Source organism: Protopterus annectens, chromosome 1.part2 (genome assembly GCF_019279795.1).
Source record: "Protopterus annectens isolate FY-2018-M chromosome 1.part2, PAN1.0, whole genome shotgun sequence".
NCBI classification, from domain to species: Eukaryota; Metazoa; Chordata; order Ceratodontiformes; family Protopteridae; genus Protopterus; species Protopterus annectens.
The window spans coordinates 310,433,792-310,454,951 of NC_056727.1; the positions used below are offsets into that span (position 1 = coordinate 310,433,792).

The following is a 21,160-nucleotide window of genomic DNA, read 5'->3' on the forward strand; positions in this document are numbered from 1 at the left end:
TTGCCCTGATTCCTCCTCTGGGAGAAGCCCCAAGGGACGCACGCCTTCACGATTGGCCCCCAGGTCTCCTTTATGCATTCCCACCAATCCCATTGATACCCAAGGTATTACAGAAAGCAAAAGCCCTGGGAAGGACCATTATTCTAATAGCTCCTCATTGGGCTCATCAGCTTTGGTTCCCTTTCCTTTGACTTCATCTTTTGGTGGACCCCTGGATTCTGGACTCAGTTCCAGACCTTCTGACACACTCATCGGGGGATCTTCATCCCTCTCTGCAGTCCTTGAAGCTGACAGCTTGGCTGCTCCAATTCCCATCATAGCCAGGTTCCACAACCTTTCCAATGAGACAAAGCAAATTCTCCTATCCTGTCATAAATCCTCTGCGAGGAAGCTATACCTCAGCAAATGGAAACAATTCTCTATATGGGCCTCTAAAAATAATATTGATACTTACCAAGCCCCTATGGCCTCTTTTCTAGAATTCTTAACCATGATATTCAATAAAGGAGCTGCAGCAGCAACAGTCCATATTCAACTTGCTGCCATTTCTAACTTACATCTGGGATTTGAAGGATTTAATATTATGTCACACAAATTATCCAAAGCCTTTCTCAAAAGGACCTTTCATATTAGACCACCTGTGAAATCTCCCTATTCTCCATGGAATCTAAATGTTATGCTTTCCCACATAATTCTTCTGCCATGTAAACCAGCTTCCTCATGTGACCTCAAATTTGTGTCATGGAAAACCATATTTTTAGTGGCTATTACTTCTGCCCGCAGAGTGTCAGAGCTTCAAGCATGGTTTATCAAGACTTATATTCCATGCTGACAGAGTCTCACTTCAAACAAACCCCTCTTTCTTGCCCAAAGTTTGCACTGAAACTAATCTCAAAAAATTATTGATTTGCCAGTTTTCTTCCTCAACCTTTCCAACAATCTAGAGTACATGCTGCACAAACTTGATGTTCACAGTCAGCTCAGATTTTATTTGGATAGAACAAAAGATTTCAGGAAATCAGACCAGCTTTTTGTTTCATTTTCAGATTCCAGGAAGGGTATGCCAGTGGCTAAAACAACTCTGTCTAAATGGTTACCTGATTGTATCACCTTTGCTTATTCAGCTGCAAATATGCCCTTACTGCGTAAAATTAAAGCTCACTCAACCAGAGCAGTTTCTACATCCTCTGCTTTTTCTGCCAAACTTCCTATTGATAACATTTGCGCAGCAGCCACTTGGTCAAATCCTCATGCCTTTATCACTCATTACAAAGTTGACAGGGCCTCATATGGATCCATGGTCCTGAAAAATATACTCCCGTGAGCCACCCGAGGTAGATGATGCTTGGGAACGCTACCCATCAATAAAGAATGAACGGTGAGGTAGAACAACTTCACATATAGAAGTTATGTACTTACCATAACGTTCCATGTGAGTTGTTCATCTCACCTTCATTCTTACGTCCCTCCCTCCTACCCCCTCTTGGGCTCTCAGAAGACCTAGATGCTAGATCCTTCCAGGTCACTCAACCCTTCTACACTCTCTTTCTTATGGAGTTATAGAATGACATATGGTATTATTATATGCAGGAAACAAGATCTGAAGTAACTCAAGGTGCATCATGGGATAGGGACTTGGCCTCGAGCTACTTGAAATCCTCGAGCTTTGTAGTAGGTGCCGACTTGGAGCCAAGGGATCGGCTCCAAACCCATCAGTAAAGAATGAAGACGAGATGAACAACTCACATGGAACGTTATGGTAAGTACATAAGTTCTTTTTATTTTTACAGATGTTTACAAGAACAAAGTAATAAAATATTGCAGGACATCAAAGATGTGTTTACATAAGTATATTAAATGATTTCAGTAAACATAAGAAGTCGCAGACACATTTTACAAGGTTTTGAAATACAAAGAAGTGCCTATGTGTGTAATGCTGAATCCCCAAATTCATATAACACAGTATGCGGAAGATAGGTGCTGCATATGATAAAAGGTGGAGTTGGAGGGGAAATTTGTATTTGAGATTAAACAGAATTTATGTATTAGCACTGACACCCCCCCCCCCCCTTTTCCATTTTGAATATAGGGTCACATCATCAGTGACATTTACTTAGATCCAGTGGTTTACACCGCTATCTGGCTAGTTCTGCCATGGATTTTTTTTGTTTAGCAATGCCATTAAATAGAATGAGGAAGATAGTGATGGACAACGGAGTCAGATGATGTGACTGCAGGGGAAAAGTTGTACTTTGGCCATCTGAGATGGTGTTCTTTTAGTTGGGTTCAAAATTTAGTGCATGAGATACGGTTGTTAAGCTGCGTTAGAAGCAATTCCCAGGGTTTGGACCAGGGATTGAGAGGTTATGGTTTGCAATACAGGTCTTGTGTGAGTTAGAGTTTAAGGATATGCTACTTTTTTTTTTCTTGTTTCTTTTTTTCCTCCTCCTCCTCCTTTACCTACCGATCCAGATGATTTTCAGTTGCTCTGTTTTATTTTATGTGTCCCTGATACTACTCTATCCCAGTCCCAGAGTTGAATGATGTTCTTACTTTAAGTTCATCAGTTAAAGATGAGAAGGTTTATAACTGCAAGACTTTACATTTTTGAAAGCCTAGTAACAGGTAATCTCTTTGTTTGATGGGAAAACATTCTTTGCTAAGAAAACATTTGGCTTTGCTAATTATTTGGCAGTGATATTTTTGACTAGGGGTGAGGATGATGAATCTACATATTTTGTTGAAAATGTTTTGAAGAATTTTAATGTTTCTATTAGAAACAGTAACTGTTAGGATGACACCATATTTAGCTGACTGAATAGGATTCCTTTCTCTGTAGCAGCTTTTGCAGTAAAGGAGAAAAAGTATGAGGTATTTTATGCCCAGGGTAATATGTAGCTTGTATTGCCTCATGATTTATTTAGGTGAAGATGAAAGTTCAGGGTTTGTCAAAGTCAGAAACCTTGGTATTTAAAGCAGGTGGTTAAATTTCAAATGGAACTTGTATCCTTTCTTTGTGATGAGTTTAGGACATAACTGATTTTTTTTTTGTCAGTTCCAACGAGCATGGAGCTTGTCTTTTTTGAGTTCAAAAGTATTTTTTATTATTAACCCAATTTATGAGTTATTGGAATTCCGTTTCAAGTTGATGTGGCAGAGAGAAGTACTGTAGGCTTAACTGGAATATAATCATATAGTCAGCTAATTGTGTTAGATGATAGATGATAGGGCAGAGCATTTTGAAGTTTGCAAATAATAGATGATGGATAGGAGCCAGGATAGAAATTTGAGGGATACCTTTGGGAGCATTAGAGGATATTGAATAGCCATCCTTAACCCTTTAAAGCTTGTAAGTATGGTAGTCTTGGAATCAGTGAGTGATATTAGGGCTTATACCTATTTCAAGCATCTGCTCTATTAGAGTGGGTTGATCCACAGGGTCTAGTGCTCCTGTTAGGAAACGTCTGTCCTTGTTAAATAGTTTCATCAGTTACTTTCCAAAGCGCAGTGATGGTGTTGCATCTTGTCCAGAAAATGTGCTGTTTTACGCCTTTAATGTTCAACATAATGTGAAAGTTGGATGTTAATGATTTTTGAGTACTTTTTCCTAATGTGGGTAAGATGGCCAGAAATTGAATGTGTTATTCTTGGTTATTTTGGCAAAGGTTTTTATTAATGCACTTTTCCAGATGTTAGGAATAATGTTTTCAGTTACACAGAGAATGTAGAGATGTTTGAGGGGAGGCTGTGAGGAATTCACTGTAGTATTAGAGTGAGAGAACCAGTGTAGATATCTAGTGGAACTTGTTTTACGTGAGGTTCGCTGTCTTTTGATTTGATTTGATTTGCTTTAAGTAAATGGTTGATGTGTAAGGAGGGGAGTTGATAATTGATGTAGGAATTGTGTGTTGATTGGTGGATACAGTTAGATATAATCAACAGTGGAACTGGTGCAGTTATTCTGCAAGACGCTAACCAGCTGTGTATAGAATCCAGGACCTGTACTGATTATCAGAAAAGCCATGATAAGATAGAGGAAGAGCTGCTAACCACAATATATTTTTGGATAAAGTTAATGGGCCTGATTCCAAAAGTGACAACTTAGACTGAAAGCAGGCTGTGAGCAGGTCTTTGGGAATTTGGCCCCAGGTGTAAGCCTGTTTGTAAACAAACCTTATATTGAAGTAAGTCTCTTACAGTGAGACCAAGTCTTTTGGGATCAGGGCAGCTCACACTGGGCAACTCTTTTGGAATCTGGCCCAGTGACTATGTCTGCAGGAATAATTGCTGATGGGAAGTGACCCTAACCCATTACAGAGTATATTTAAAAAGCTGCTACATAAGGCACTTCCAAGACCACAAATAATTTTGTTGCCATTGTATAAGTACTAATTGTGAAATATGAGTGGAAAAGAGACAAGTATGGCTGGTAGTGAGACACTCAGAGTTGCAGAGCAGAAGTAAAATTTATTTGGTTATGAAATGGAGATTAACTGGCTAAGTTTGTATTTGCAAGCCCAAACAGGATGGCAAATGTTGAACATAACCACATCCAAAACATATAACCACAAGAAAAAACAAGAGCTAGCTGATATGTAAACATTCACTTAATGCAAACAATAACCAAATAGCCACTTCCATCATTCTGTAAGATTGGCCTTGGCTACTTCACACTGTCATGAATTACTACAGCAAACTGAGACTTGATCACATAACTTTAAGTGACCCCACATTACCAGATGTCAAAAAATGAACAAATGTTAAAACTTGTATATGTTTCATTGGTTTGTCTTTAAAAAAATGTTTAAAATTAACTATGTAATTTAACACAGGGAACCTGGTGGCATCTAAAAATACTTACCAGTAAAATTCTTTGATCTGTAATTTATTCTGTCAATTCTCACTGCTGATATCTTTTGGGTATCAAACAAGAGAAATAAATCACCCAATGAGTAAACGAACTGTCATGCAAATAAAACGCAATTATAGACACTGTAAAATAGACAGTAGGACGCACGGCTACCATAAGACACTTTAATGTAAAACAAAATGCAGGTAGGTAAGTGTTTTCACCACTGACAAGTGGCTTCTGCAGACCATTTAACCCACATAACTAAAAATGCTCATTAAATATAGCACACTAGTTCACATCAATTCAAATTCTGCCAATAAGAGCAAATATATAAATATATATAAAATAGAAACAAAGATAACTCACACATTGTATCACCCCTAGAGCAAGATCTCCATGTTCAATGCATAAAGCGTGTAGAACACGATGACATCATCATGCTCAAAAACAGAAGCTTAAAGTGATACGAAGTACAAAACCAAGCAGTAAAAAACCCCACATGTAATAAAAACATCATAAAACATGAATAGTACCAAAAAAAATACAATATATAAAAGAATACAATATATAAATAGGGGAACAAGACTTCAACCTCATTTGGGTAAACCTCTCCTATTCAAAATAGGCTTAATAGGAACCACCCCATTGAGCCCCGACCCCCTATCTGCCCTCAACTTCAAAATCCAGTGGAGCTCAGCTTCCTCCATTCTATTCTCAATACCACCCATCCTTACACTCACCCCAGTGGGCTCGATAACCCTAAATTTAAGCTCATGTCAATTACCACTTCCCATGGCATACCTCGCTAATGCACTAATATTGTTACATGTGCGTATACTATACAAGTGTTCCCTTAAACACTTCCTAAGGGTGCGATCCGTCTTTCCAACGTAAAACCGTTGGCAACACCCACATTGTGCCAGATAAACCAGGTGCCTCGTAGCACAGGTAGCTCCAACCATAAACTTGAACCTCCTGCATGTGTCTGGATGAAAAAACACATCATCTGTTGCTATATACTGACAGGATCTACATTGACCACACAGAGTGGTACGTAAGTCATCACTCAAACCCATCACTCTATCAGGATAACAGAGTAATCTTTTCAAAGAAAGTCAGTTCCTAAAACCAAAACGTGGCACATTGCCACCCACCTTACCATTCCTCTCATCTGTAAGTAGCAGAGACCAGTGTCTCTCAAACACCTGTTTAACACTGTCCACATTATTTGTATAAACCCTGCAAACCTTCACTACATTCTCATCATTCTTGCTTTGTACATGTCCCATATGATCATAAACTTCAAATCCAATTGGATCTAGCCTGCCCATCTCTCACCTCATCTACCTCTGCAAAAATAGGTGCCATCTCCACATTTTCTTTTGTAGTCTAAGAGGAATTGATTTTGCAAGGGTCTCTCAGTACAGTGATATTTTTAACACCTCTGCAGTAGTGTGGGGGGGGGGCACTCAGTTCCTCTTGAGCTGCAAAAGAAAACACTGAACAAAGGCCAGCAATGTAGTTACTTTTATGGCTGTAGCAGGATAAATTCTAGGTATAGTGTAAAAAAGGTCTGAGCCAAACATTATGAGGGTGATTAAAGACGGAAAAGAAGCAGTCCTTAACAGTGACCCTCCCAAATCCCATTATATGCCAATGGCATGGGAATTCAAAGTTACTTCCTTATGTCTGGCATGAGTCATACAAAGTATTATGGGAAAGAGAAAGGGTTTAGGGAGAACAAGATCACTTTCATACATCAAACCTCATTGGTAGCCATGTTGTGGAAAACAGGCTAAAATTACAAATAAAGCACTTGGAATGATTTTGAGGTGTTAAAATAGGTCAGGAAACAGAGTGAAAAAAACATTTTTTTTAGTTCTAGGGTGGAGTTTTCCTTTAAATAATGTTCTGTTAACTATAATGGTGGCATCTAAAATATTTACCAGTAAAATTCTTTGATCTCTAATTTATTCTGTCATTTCCCACTGCTGATATATATGGGGTATCAACAATATCAAACAAAAACCTCATACACTGAGGAATCCAAAGTATGACTGTGTAATGCATTTTACATATTTTATATTAATTTGGTAATTATGCTCATATATGCAGGTTCAGAATGCTGTCATACTTATCAACATAAAACAACTTCACTCCTGTTACATTCAACAACAGAATCACTACTGCAGTTGAAATATTTTGGCAGACTGAATGTCTTTCCCATGGTTGCAGCAAAACAAACTTTCTACCACAAATCAGAATTAATTGCAGTGTTCCCATTAAAATGTTCCTTCATTTTTACACCTTAATTTTAAGAGAAGTGAATCAATTTTAGAAATATATTTTTTTAATTCCTGCATAATTCAGCTGTAAATTTTGGTTCATCTCCCAGCTTACTACCAAGATTGTCAAATGACTTCAGAATTTTGCAGTTATTATTAATAACTGATTTTATACCATAAGCATCTACTGAATATATGACAAAAATGGAAAGTGACAGTCTGTCTTATTATTACAGCAGTTGTCTGTTTTTAATTTAGCAGTATTGGTGTATCATTAAAAATGTAATTATAATGGATGTCATAACAATTTTTAATCCCTGTCATGACACCACCCCCTGATTTTTTTGCTAGAATATCTTTTGCAGAAAAAAAATATAAATATAAATGCCCTGACCGAACTGGTTTCCTATCATTGTTCTTTATCCATGCTTCACAAACTTTTAACAACATCAGTTTTAAGTGAACACACCAAATATTCCAAATTGTAAAAAAATGATATTGTTGATGTCCCTTGCATTAACTGCTAGCACAGATAAATCAAATGCTGCTGTTTGTGAACTGTTAAATTTCTAACCTGGCAAAAAAGAGCCTGTTTTGTGTTAGTTAAATATTGTAATGTAGCTGTTGCAAAAAATGTCTCCTTTTCTTGACAACTGGACTCCATCCTGTCTAAATACATCCATTTACACTTTTTAAAATGGGACATATTTTAGGTATGTACTCAAAAAATCTTTTCATTCATGATGATCAGACTTTCCTTTCTGTATGTACTAACACCTATTGTGTTATGTAAGAGGGATGCAAATTCCCTGCTGTCAGTCACTGAGATCATAAATTTGAGATCTTTTGATCCAGCATGAAAAAACAATTTCATACTTTCTTTTGTTTAAGTATCCTAAGGCCATACTCGCATTCTGTATTTTAACCCAGTAAACACTCAAAACACTTGTTTTTTTTTTCTTTCTTTTGTAACTGGTAGTACATGGAGTAGATAAAACTCTGTGCACTACAAAGAGTTGTGATCAGGTCTCTCCAGTTATAGTTGTTATGTATTCTTGATGTGGATGCCATGATTCATCCCTTGAGCTAGTTTGCCATGTCACAAACGCATAGTAACGTGGTTACGATCGGAGACCTGACTATTTAGTATATTTTTTCTTAGCATTGCACGCATTAGTCAGTTTCTTCTTCCTAGTTATTTTTTGTGAACTTTTTCTTTTATTTATTTATTTTTTTATTTTCTTCTCTATGCTCTGAATCCATAGATTACTGTATACTTATGTAATGAATTACAGACGTTTCACCTGTAATATCAAGTTTAATAGGGGCTGAGTGATCTTAGCCAACAGAGGTCATGTTCTTTTCTAAATGTGTTCTGTTTTACACTTTGCACAGTTTTATTTATCTCATCTCCATAGTTATTAATAATGCATGTAACAACGGTATTCTAAGCTATGCCAGTTAAGAGTACAGTCCACAACAGGTCATGATTCGCTGTCAATAATAGGGATGATTTGTTTACATTTTTGACATGAAGGACACAAGTTTCCAGTGTTATTGTGTTGCATTTGCATGTACACATTATTTAGTAGATTAAACAAGGTACTTGTACTTGAACAAGTCATTAATGACATATTCATTTAAAGAATCCATTCTCAAGGACAAACAGTAAAAATAATATTAAAAAAAATAAAAATACCTAAATCAGTAATCTCAAAATTCACAGGAATTAAAACAACTAGTAATTTAAGTTAAATTGTATGAAAACGTATTAAATATTAAGTACACTGAGCTAACCTTGTACAGAGGTAAGCACTTTATAAAGTTATGAGACATTAAACCGAGGTCCCATCTGCACGTGTTGGTGTATCTCAGGTAGATGTAAGAGATCCCACAGCACGTATCAAAGAAAGTAGAGGAAGTTCCCAAATACACTGGCCAAATCTCCCCTAGTAGTATAAATACCACCTCAGGTATCCCCTGAAAAGAGGCAACTAGTCTGTTGGGACTAACCCAGCCAACAAGGGATGGATAAATAAGTCAGTTTTGGCCTGTCATGCCAGTCACACTTAAGATCCTAGACCTTCTTTACATTGCATCTGAATGCATGCAAAAACTTGTGTTCACTAACACTTCCAGTAGTGACTTGGGTTATGATTAGCTAGGCTCCTTGGGATTGCTGGAGTGTGCTTGGTTACATTCTCACCCTTTATTCCAGAAACAGTAAAATCAGAGGTAAAAATAATACAAAAATCATAATAAGGTTTCTCCTACCAAGCAGTTAACATGAAAAATCAAAAAACAAAACTGGTTTGTTTGACATAAGGTCCAAAATGTCCTGCCCAAAAATTGAATGAATTTATAGCTGTGATGTATTTAGGATTTTTAATTCTTCTGTGTGGATTTTCAAAGCATTATATGAGTGAGAAGTAGGAGTTGCTTATGCAGTCTTTTTTGTTCTGTATTGAGGTAAATCCATCACTTGCCATACTATTGTTGGGTAAAGAAGCATCTGACCCAGGGACTCTTAGTCATGCAAACTCTTGTGTTTTCCCTTCTTGAAGGTCTGCTGCTTAGGCTGTGTGACCCCTAGTGTTACAAAATTTAGAAAGTTAAATCAATTGAAGGAAGTAACTGATTTCACAACATAATGAGTGAAAAGAAATAAGGATAAGAAGCACACAATGGCAATACAGACTAAAGATTAAACAGTGTTAAGCAGGAGTGGACACAGAAAACACTGAAACTACAGAAAAAAGGCCTATGTGCCCCCATACAGCTAAACTACAAGAGTCAGGAAACTAGTCCTGCTGGTAAGTCTGGAAGTCTTTCACTCATTCATATTGCCCTTGGCATTTCCATTGTTGGGCCTGCCAGTTGTGCTTTTGATGGGTTGTGAAAGATTTCACTTTCGTAATGCCTTAGATACATTTTTTTAATTGACACTTTCCACAGTGGAATGGTTTATAATATAAACAGTGCAGCATAAGATTTTATTGGCTGTAAACAGTTTTAGAAAATTATGTTTCACTACCCTGCTACAGCAACTAGTGATTTTCTGTATTGTTTATGTTACACTGCATTTCTTTTCTAGGCACAAGCTGAAGATAAAAGTAGTGATGAAGAAATTCCATCTGATGTTGACTTTAATGACCCCTTCTTTGTCGATGAACTTGGTGGAATGGGTGAGCTCCTTTAATATCACTTGCACAACAGTTTCTATATCACTGACTTGTGGTTCTTTGCATCTCTGTCATTACCAGGGTATCATGAACACCTAACCACGTTTGCATTATCAAGCATTGTGATTACACAGAATTTCTAGGAGTGCTTGCTAATCAAGCTAGTATGTTTCCTATTGCTTGCAGTTTTAAGAGCTTAGTTCTGTTTACGTGTTTCATCCTAGTACCTGATTATATAGTCGTTATGATTGGGTTTATTGTAGTTACATGTAATATCTACTTTAATTTTTATTTACTGGCATGGTTTTCATAGGTTCTATATTAGATCACTGACCGCTGAAAGAAGCGAACGGTGATTAATCGACCCTATGTAAGCAAAAGCTTGCAATCTCGAACTGTCAGAACAGCGATTTTTTTCCTAGGGAAAAAAATCGCTCTTCCAAAACACATATACACAACACAAGCACACCAAACAAACAGCAGTCCACACACATACACCTAAAATCTTACAACTAACCCTATACTAAACTATACACACACCACTAACTGTCCACTTACCTTAAACCAAACCCTAAGGTCCGTCACTATCGCGCAGTCGCCTCCCCGCTCCCTAACCCTAATTCACCTAAACCGCCCTAACCCTCACGTCCACACAATCGCACACATACCTAACCTGTGCCCTAAACCTAACCCGCCCTAACCCTCACATCCACACAATCGCACACTTATCTGATCCCGACCCGTAACTTTCCACTGTCGTGCTGAAAATACCGAAGCAACAGAAACGGACAACCAAATTCTTTTCCTAGGAAAGAATTTGGGTTTCTGTTCCTTCGATATTTTCAGCTTTCGCTCCATAGGGTTCGATATTAGAACATTCGAAGGTTTTAAACCTCGATGTTCTAATATAGACCCGTTTTCATATAGTTTTTGTACACTTTTGCATTTAGAACAGATTTGTTTTGCCTCTTTTTAATCATTTTCACTCTAGAAAGGTTACTGCCAACAGCAAAGTTATGTGTATTTTTACTTTCAGCTTGAATGTGAAACCTATGAGCTTTGTAACAAGCAGCTACTATAGTTTTACAGTTTCTGCTGTACATAAGAGCTACAGGGCTTCAGTTCTGACCTCAAATGCAGTACTGGTACATACTTATAAATTCCATTATGCAGTAAAGAGTGATTGAGAACAGACAATTATGCCCCCTAACACTTGGCTTCTCACCATAGCTATGCTACTAAGACCATAGTAGACGCATTTTACATTATGCTTTTCTCTGCAGCTGAAATTAAGGTCTTCTGTGGTGACAGCTATGACAACCACTTAAACCATCACCTTCATCTGTACTCAACTTCCTTCTTTCAATAGTTGCCTAAACAGAAGTTTTAGACCAGCGAAATTCTTCTTCCTTCCCCAGGTATGGGGAACCCTAAATAATAGGTATATGGAAACTACACTGCATAAATTGGTAGCATACTTGGTGTTTACTCAGCTTTCGCTAGCAGTCCCATAGCTCCCTCTTTAACTTTTCTCCTCTTCATATCTTGAAAATATATCCATTCTTTCCTGGAAAATATGGTTATTTAGGGAAAAAAATCTGCACAGTACATTTTTTTTCAAAAATTGCTTCTTCCATGTGTAAAAAGTTCCTCAAGCCTATTTTTTTCATTTCATTGAATGTTTAAGAAATGAAGATTTAATTCAGCCATGTCTTCCTCAGAGGAGGTCCCTGAACTTCACCTAACAATAGAAGGACTGCCAGTTTAGTTTTACCTCGTAATGTCCAGTGAACAACATGAGTTCTTTGGATCACAGACTCGGAAGGACTTGTTTCTTTGTAGCTCATTCTTTGGCATTTGGCCTTCATGAAAGTCTTTGCTACAGTTACAGTAGCTGCAGACTTTAGAATGAACTGCTACAGTTGGGATCATTGTCTGTTTAATGTAAAACAGCTTGATGGTCATAGGTTCATAGGTAGATACTAGGCTGTCTGTCCTAGGGCATTTATAAGCCTAGCCAGAGTGTATTTGGCTTCCGCCTCCCTATTAGATTAGCCTACTGTGCCTCTGTAAAGTAGGTCACAGAAGGTACCCTTTTAAAATTAGTTTACTGTGCCTCTGTCTAGCAGGGACACAGAAGAGATCCCAGGGGTGAATTTGCGATTTCCCATCCATGCGTCCAGATTTCGCTTGAAGAGGGTCAGTGAGGGGCTGTGTCTAACATGAATTGGGATTCTATTCCAGAGTGAGGGGAGCCTCTGGGAAATGAATCTGTCCCTTCAGCATGTCCTATTTATTTTTGTGCTGAGGTTTAGGTCCCTGGAGCGTGTAGCTCTAAGGGACTTGGATTTTTCGAGGTGGAGCATGTCCATTAATTCTGGGTTTGACATGGCTTTGTACGTCAGGCATAGATCGCCTCTGAATAGGTGGTAAGCAACTGAGTAGAGCTGGAGTTTCTTTAGTTGAACTGCATAGGACATCTGTTTGTAGCCCATGATCCTCTTGATGAGGTACTTTTGGGGTCTCTCCAGTTGCTGCAGGTGTTGGGTAAGGTACATCCCAAAAGGGGCATTGTATTCAATTATGGGCCTGATGAGTGATGAGTAGAGGGGCACAATGACCTCTCTTGATCTAGATGTGAACCCTTTCGTGATAAGGTGGGCTATATAGAAGTTCTTTCTAACCACTTTGGCAACGTGATTATCAAAGGAGAGATTACTATCTACGTTGGTCCCCAAATCTCTAATTACTTCTTCTGTACGTAATGGATTACCACCTATGTGGTAATTTGCGGGCACCTTGTTTTTCCCAAAGGGGATGACTATGCACTTTTTAGCATTTAGCTTGAGGCCGTGACTCTGGCACCAAGCTTCCATCTCTGTGAGACCCTTTTGGAGGATGCTTGTGTCAGCTGGAGATTCGATTATGGCCCCCAGTTTTCAGTCATCTGCAAACTTTGTCAGCCATAATCCCCTGGTGTTAGCCTGAACCTGAGCAAGTTTGCAATCCATCTTGTGATATAGGGGTTGATATTTAAGCTGGTAAGCTTATTTATGATGCCTGAGTGGGGTATTGTGTCAAAGGCTTTTGCGAGGTCCAGGTAGGCTGCGTGGACTACCTTACCCTCATCTATGGCTTTGGTAACTGTTTCAAAGAAATCAACTAGGTTTTAAGAGGCAAGATCTGCCCTTAACAAAGCCAAATTGGGTAGGGTCCAGTGTCTGGAGGCTCCCAATGTCTTTGTTTATGAGTTCCATGATAATACGCTCCATAGCTTTACAGACCAGACTAGTCAGGCTTATAGGGTGATAGTTTCCGGGGTCCCCTGTGGCACCACCTTTCTGGAGTGGGACCACTGTAGCTGTACGCCATTCTTTGGGTACATATCCTGTAGTAAGGCTAAGTTTGAACAGTGACTTAATGTGAGGGTTCAGTTCTTCTTGGAGCTCGTGTAAGACACAGCCTGGGACACTGTCCGGTCCCATAGATGCTGTGTTTTTTTGCTTTGGAGAGGGCAGCTTTCACCTGTGCATCTGTGATGTCAGGGAGGTTACATTCAGTTGGGATAGGCATTTGCTCCTTTGGGGGGGAAGGGGGGGGAGTTTGCGCTGAATCTGTCAGCCAGGATGTTGGCTTTGTCTGTAGGTTCAGTATATTTTGTACCGTTATGCAACAATTCAGAGCATGTCTGGGAGTTTCCGCCCATGTTCCTGACATAACTAAAGAAGGCCTTGTGATTATCTTTAGTGTCTAGGGCAATTTTTCTTTCGAAGCTGGCCTTTGATGATTTTATGAGGGATCGAAGTTTCTTGCTAATACTGATCAGAGATGCCTTCCCTTTTTGGGATTTTGCTCTGTCATGTAGTAGCTTCCTCCTTCTGTTGTATAGCTTATTTATGGCGGGTCCACCAGACCGGTCTCCTGTTTTGGAGGAGTGAGTCTTGGTTTTATTTGGGATAGCACGATCCATGCATTCCTGCAGGTACTCATAGAATGCATTTGTAAAGGATGATTGGGCTGTATTATCCTCTGGCCCAGGGGCTTTGAAGGATTCCACCTCAGTCTTGAGAAGTGCAAAGTTGGCTTTTGAGAAATTCTTTACAGTGATTTCCTTGGCTGGGGGTGGGGACGGGATATGGATGTCCAGGGAAATTTGTTTATGGTCTGATCTTACCAATGAGGGGTTTACCTCTGGTGTGGAACATAGAGTCCCCATGTTGGTGATGACCAGGTCCAATATGTTGTTCCCTCTTGTGGGAGTGGTGACCAGTTGTTCCATTGCATTAGAGTTTATAAATTCAAGGAACCATTGGGTGAGGGTGTTTGGGCTTGAGTAGTTTTCCCAGTCAATGCTTGGGTAGTTGAAGTCACCCTTTTTACCATTGCAGTCATTACTTGAGGGGATATCCTGCCCACTGGTAGCCCAATTTCTTGCCCATCTTCCAGAGCTGTACCTACCCCCAAGATGTTAGCCAATCCCCCCCCCCCCACTGTCACATAATGATAATGCCGACATTATAGGGGCATCAGCCTATGTTTTTTCACATCTTTCTTGACCTGCAGTTTGCTATCAGTAAATTACTAGAGTGTCATCTATCTGTTGGTTGGTCTGCTTTCAGAGGAAAGATAATTACCACCCCATAGTGGTGTTTTTGAGTGCTATCTTTTAACACATTTAGTGAATTATTACATAAGACATAGACAAGCATACTTTTACATAAAAGAAAACAAACCAAATTAACATGTTCACTTTTTACAATTATCATCAAGCCAGCATTATATAAATTGATCAATTCCTGCCTTTCCTTAAAGTCTACTCGACTTCCAGAACATTATTCTGCAGGTGTTGTTCCCACTATTTCCATTTTTTGTCTGTGTAATTTGCTGCTACCCTTTTCTAAAAGATTCCACCTCCAGTTCTTTTATCAATGTTACAATATTGACTACTTCAGTTACAGCTGGTGTAGATGTTGATTTCCATTCTGTAGTAATTTCATTTTTGTCAGCCACCAGAATTACTATGTCTAGACAATTCAAATTCAGTATCCCAGCTCAAAAAAATGATTTCTTTAGTTACACCAGTTTGCTCACCTAATACTTCTGACAGAGTACTAGGGAATTTTTAAAACCTGCCAGTGCATTATAATCCCAAAACATGTTTCCAGTTACCGCTTTCTTCTCCATTACACCCCCAACATTTGCCATCTATATTTGGAAAAATTCCTTGAAGTCTGCTTGGGTTATAAAAATACCTATGCCCTTCCAGGCAAAAATCCTGAATCTTCTAGACATTCTTGCATATTTGGGGACTATGCATATTTCCTCCCATTGTTTCCACATTAATTGCTTATCCACTCTCTTCAGAATATTTTCTAACCTCCTCTGATTGATTCCTGTCATTTTTGTGCAATAGTTTATATGTACTGCTACCTACCCCTTTATTAATAGCAGCTTCTGTTCTACATTGAATTAAAACCTCTACCAGTGCAGTTCTTCACTTAGGATTTTCCTTTGCCTATACTGTAATATCAATCCCTGATAAGGAAGATAGTCTCTAGCGTGCAGTCCAAATGTCTTCTTGGCCTCCTCCTTCTCTGTTACCTTTCTCGCTCTCTGTCTAATTATTTGCTCCCAATACCTTGGTTCATTTGCTAGATTTCTCCAGTAAATACCAGCCCCCTCTTGACTATTCTCTGCACCCCTAAGTGCAATCATCCCTATTGGCAATATGTCCTTTTTCCATTCTCATTTTGGTTTCATTCTTAGAATACTTTCTGATACTTTACAAATATAATATTATATGTAGCTTTTGTATTCTTCTTAAGGATCTGCATCCAAAATCCCACTCTCTTTATATTTCTTGAAACCCCCCCCCCCTTCCCCCAGCTTCATCATCATAATCCATTTCCACTTTGAATTATAGCTTTCTGCTTGTGTTATGTATATAAACCTTAACTTTATAGCTCTAAAATATTCTTTCAATTCAGGTAATCCAAAACCATCTCATTCTGTTGGAAGGATCAGCTTATCCCACTTGACCCTTGCCGTCTTCAACTCCCAGATAAAATCCTTCAACTCTTTATTAATTGTTGTCCAGAGCATCTCCTCTGGTTGATAAAAATGCACTTCACCTGTATATAAAATCATATGGATTAAAAAAATTTCATTGCTTGTATATTGCTATCTGTATCCATAAATAAGAACTTCTAGTTTCTCAGTTTTTTCTGTTATGTGTTTAGTCTCTATCCCACATGTCCTTAGCTGCCGTAACAGAATCCTTTTTAACACATACTCCTAAATACTTAATTTTATCATGTCCCCATAAATGTGGGCATTGCTGAACCAGTTTATGTGTGGGCACATAGTTTACAGCTGTAACCTTTATCTTCATTTATTGTTTATTTCAGTGTTCACCAACACTGAGATATCCTTTTCTAGTTTTATCATGTACATAATAATGTCATCTGCAAATAAAGCCAACATTTCTTAATTACCAAACCAGTTATATCCTTGAATTTCTAAGTCCCTTATTTTCTTTGTCAGTGGCTCTAAATATAAAGCAAATAACAAAGGGGAAAGGGGATACCCCTGCCTGGTTCCTAGCTTATCGGGGAGGAACCCTCTCTATTTAACTTTTGCCTTCGATCCCTTATATATCCTCCTAATTAACATTACAATTGTATCGAGGAATTCAAATGCTTAATTGCCCTACTCAAAGAATCCTAGCATACTCTGTCAGATGTTTTCTCTGCATCAAGACCCACCAACAACTGTGGTATTTTCTTACATACTGCTTCCCTCTTGATCGTCATTGTTTAATGTTGTCAATGGTTTGTCTGTCTTCCACGAAACCACACTGAGCCATATCTATCAGTTTTGACAACACTTTTGCCATTCTTTTAGCTATTATAGAAATAAATATTTTATAATCATGATTTAAAATTGAAATGGGCCTATATGAAACTAGGCCTGATGGGTCTTTACCATCTTTAGATGTTACAGCCACCACAGCTTTCTTTCTATATGTTGGTGCTTTCCCTCTTTTTAAAATAGTGTTAACCAATTCCAGGTCTTTATCATTTTCTTCCCTCCTACCTTCCAGACTTGTACATGAATACCATCTATTCCTGGAGACTTTCCGGCAGAATGATTATACAGTACCATTTTTATCTAGCCTCCTCCTATCTTAACTGATAATTGTTGAGCCGTATGTACTTCTTACCTTGGCATAGCCAAGTCTTCCATAAACATTTCCATTTGTGTTTTTTCTTGATTTTCATATTCCTGTCCTCCAAATATGTCTAATATACCTCTACAGGATCTCGGGTTATTTTTCTTGTTATAGACTCCCCAAGTTTGGCAACAACCTTTTGTACTTTGTTTTGCATAAGTGGTTGTGCTAACAGTTTTTGTGCTCTGGAGTTATCAAAAAACAGTTGCTTAACAGCAGTCTTTCTAATCTCATGCATATTATCCAGATATTCCCTTACTTTCTTTTTAGAGCTCTACATGTGTGCCTCCTCTTGTTCTGTGAGATTTCCCTTATTCTGCAATACTTTAACCTTTGTCACCCCCTCTAAATAATTCTTATTTCTTAACTATAGCTCTTTTATTTCTACCCTATTATTAAAATCTGTTTTTGTTTTGTCCCACTCACTAGCCATAACTTCTGAAGAAAGTTCTGTCTTCCCTAATAATTTCTAGTACCCATTCCTTAAATTCCTCTCTTTTTAATGGGTAGGTGGGTGTCTTATCTCTACTTCATTACCCTGCATTTTTATATTAGTTGTTATCGGTGCATTATGTGAAGTAGTTATTGGATGTGTGTCTAAGTTTCAATTAAATGCACATGTTCCTGTGAAATACAATTTGTCTAGTCTAGCCCAGTTATTGGATTGTCTGGTTTTAATTGTATTAACCTTTTGTGGTAGGAACTGAATTAAGTACTATGACGAAGCCCTACAAATGAAATGGGTGAAACAGCTTAGTCTGTTGTTTGTTGTTTTTCATTAAAGTTTTTCCTCCTGGTTACCGATGCCTACCACCTTTTTGAACTAGCCCAGTTATTGTATCTTGGGGAATACTACTGATGTCAAGTCTTCCATACCAGATATTTGCATGTTATTTTTTGGAAATTTACCTCTTTTGTTATATATTTCCCTTCTAGGTCCCCAGATATATTCTCACCGTTGCAAATTAAGTTCCCACCTGTAAGTAATAATCCCTGCTGAAAGCCAATTTTTTTCTCCCAAAAATTTCTTAAGCTCTATTATAGCAGTTTTTAGGTGGAGTCTAAATACATGCCCACGTAATCCTCCTCCCCTGCCAGTAGCCCCTTCACAAATTTACCATTACTATTTTTTTGTTCTCTTCTGTCACTGTTGGAGCTCCTTTACTAATTAGTATAAGTACTCCCCTTTTACTGAATAACCCACCTGAAATCCTCTCTCTATCAAATTCACATTCTCAGTTCTTTCCAAGTGTGTCTCTGTAGCATTGCTATTTGCACCTGAATTTCTTAATGTAATTCAGTATTATTTTGTCTATACCTGTGAGACCATTCACATTCCAAAATAATATGTTTAGGTTCATAGATGTGTACTAGGCTAATGCCCCTGGAGCCTTTACAAGCCTAGCCCATAGGATTACCCTCCCAGGTCTGACCATAAGCTAATCACCCTTGCCATCCAAATCCCACCCCACCCCCCCAGAAAGGAAACCTCCGTAAAAAAACTTCTCCAAAGCCAACTTCATGGTACTCAAGTCAGAAGTGACAAACTTCATGACACCCATGCAGATGGGAACTGAAAGTTCGAATGCTGAATCCTACACTAAGGCACTGTATGAGCACATCCACTCATGCATGAATCGTGCCATCCCAAATAGAACCAAGATGCTCTCCTCCAAAAAAAGGAAGCCAATCTGGTGGTCTCTTGCCATAAACAAACTTTACAACAAAAGGAAAAAACAGTTGCAGAAAAGAGGAAAATCCCAGGATGCAAAAAAACTCCCTTACCAGCCTCAGTAAGAAGCTGAGATCCCTCATAAAATATTCCAAAGCTAGTTACGAAAATAAAATTGCCAAAGATTCCAAAGACAACCACAAGGCATTCTTATAGCTATGTCAAGAATCTAAATGGCAATGCTCAGATCTGCTCTCAGCTACAACAGAATGGCATTAAATATACTGATCCCAAGGATATTGCCAATATCCTGACAGATCGATTCACTGCAAACTTCACTCCCCTCTCACCCCCTAAAGGGCCCATCTCAATACCGAAAGATTGCCAAATTCTGGTAATTACGGCCACACAGGTAAAAAAACGCACTCTCCAAAGCTAAGAATACAGCATCCATGGGACCAAACAACATCCCAGGCTGTGTACTACATGAACTACAAAATGAACTGGCACCTCACCTAAGTGTCATGTTTAATCATAGCCTCACCTCAGGCTTCGTGCCCACTGAGTGGCGCACAGCTACAGTTATCCCACTCCACAAGGGAGGATCTACCTTGGATCCTGGGAACTACCGCCCCATCAGTTTGACGAGCCTGATCTGCAAGGCCATGGAATGTGTTATCATGGAACTTATAAACAAAGACATTGGCAACCTTCAAACACTGGACCCCATGCAGTTTGGGTTCGTGAAGGGCCAATCTTGTCTCCTGAACCTGACTGACTTCTTCAAATCAGTCTCCAGAGCTGTGGACAAGGATAAAGTGGTCCACACAGTGTATCTGGACCTCGCCAAGCCCTTCGACACCATCCCCCACTCTGGAATCATAGATAAACTTACTAAGTTGGGCATTAATCCCTACGTCACTCGATGGGTTGCCAAATGGCTTACTGACAGAACCCACACTGTAAAAGTAGCCAACTCCGAATCCAGCTCCAGGCAAGTGGAGTACCTCAGGGTTCAGTCCTGGAACCGCTCTTGTTTCACATCTACTTCTCTGAAGCAAAGGCCAACACTAAGGGACTCTGGCTAACAAAGTTCATAGATGACTGCAAACTCGGAGCCATTTAATCCCCAAATGATGTAAATATTCTACAAAAGGGCCTTACAGAAACAGATACCTGGTGCCAGAGCCATGGGCTCAGTCTCGGTGCCATGAAATGTATAGTTATCCCTTTTGGGAAAAAACATGTACCCGTGAATGACCACATGGGTGGCAGTACACTAAACATCAAAAATGTAGTAAGAGACGTAGGGACACAGGTGGGCAGTGGTCTCACCTTCGATATCCACATCACCACAACAGTCAAGAAATCCGTCTGTGTGGCACACCTCATCACTAAGGGCTTTTCATCCAGAAAAAAGGAGGTCATTGTCCCACTGTACTCATCCCTCATTAGACCCATTATAGAATACAACGCCCCATTTGGTATGTACCTCTCAAGACATCGCAACAACTGGAAAGGATGCAGAAATACCTCACTAAAAGAATCACAGGCCTAAAGCAGATGCACTATGCTGACCATCTAAAAGAACTCCACCTGTACTCTGTCACATATCGTCTACTAAGAGGCGATCTCTGCTTAACATACAAGGCCGTGTCAAACCCAGAGCCGTTGGACATGCTACACTTAAAGAAATCCCAGTTCCTTAGTGAGACATGCTCTAGGGATCTAAACCTTGCCATCACAATGAACAAAACATGCTGGAGGGATAGGTTCCTGACCCAGAGACTCCCCAGACTCTGGAATAGACTGCCCATACATGTCAAGCAGAGCGCCTCTTTGGCCATCTTCAAAAGGAACCTTGATTGGATTTAGATAGGAAGTTCACCCCAGGGATCACGTCAGTCGCCCTGCTAGACAGGGGTCCAGGGAAGTAAA

The 21,160-nt window shown here is 39.1% G+C and overlaps 1 protein-coding gene across 1 annotated transcript in view; it reads left to right on the plus strand.

The window, feature by feature from the left end:
• ESF1 (ESF1 nucleolar pre-rRNA processing protein homolog) overlaps positions 1-21,160 on the plus strand; it is a 1,041,566-nt gene that overhangs the window by 779,897 nt on the left and 240,509 nt on the right. The window contains exon 11 of the mRNA XM_044056192.1: positions 10,232-10,322. Coding sequence (XP_043912127.1) covers positions 10,232-10,322 — 91 coding nt within the window. The remainder of the gene's footprint in view (positions 1-10,231; positions 10,323-21,160) is intronic.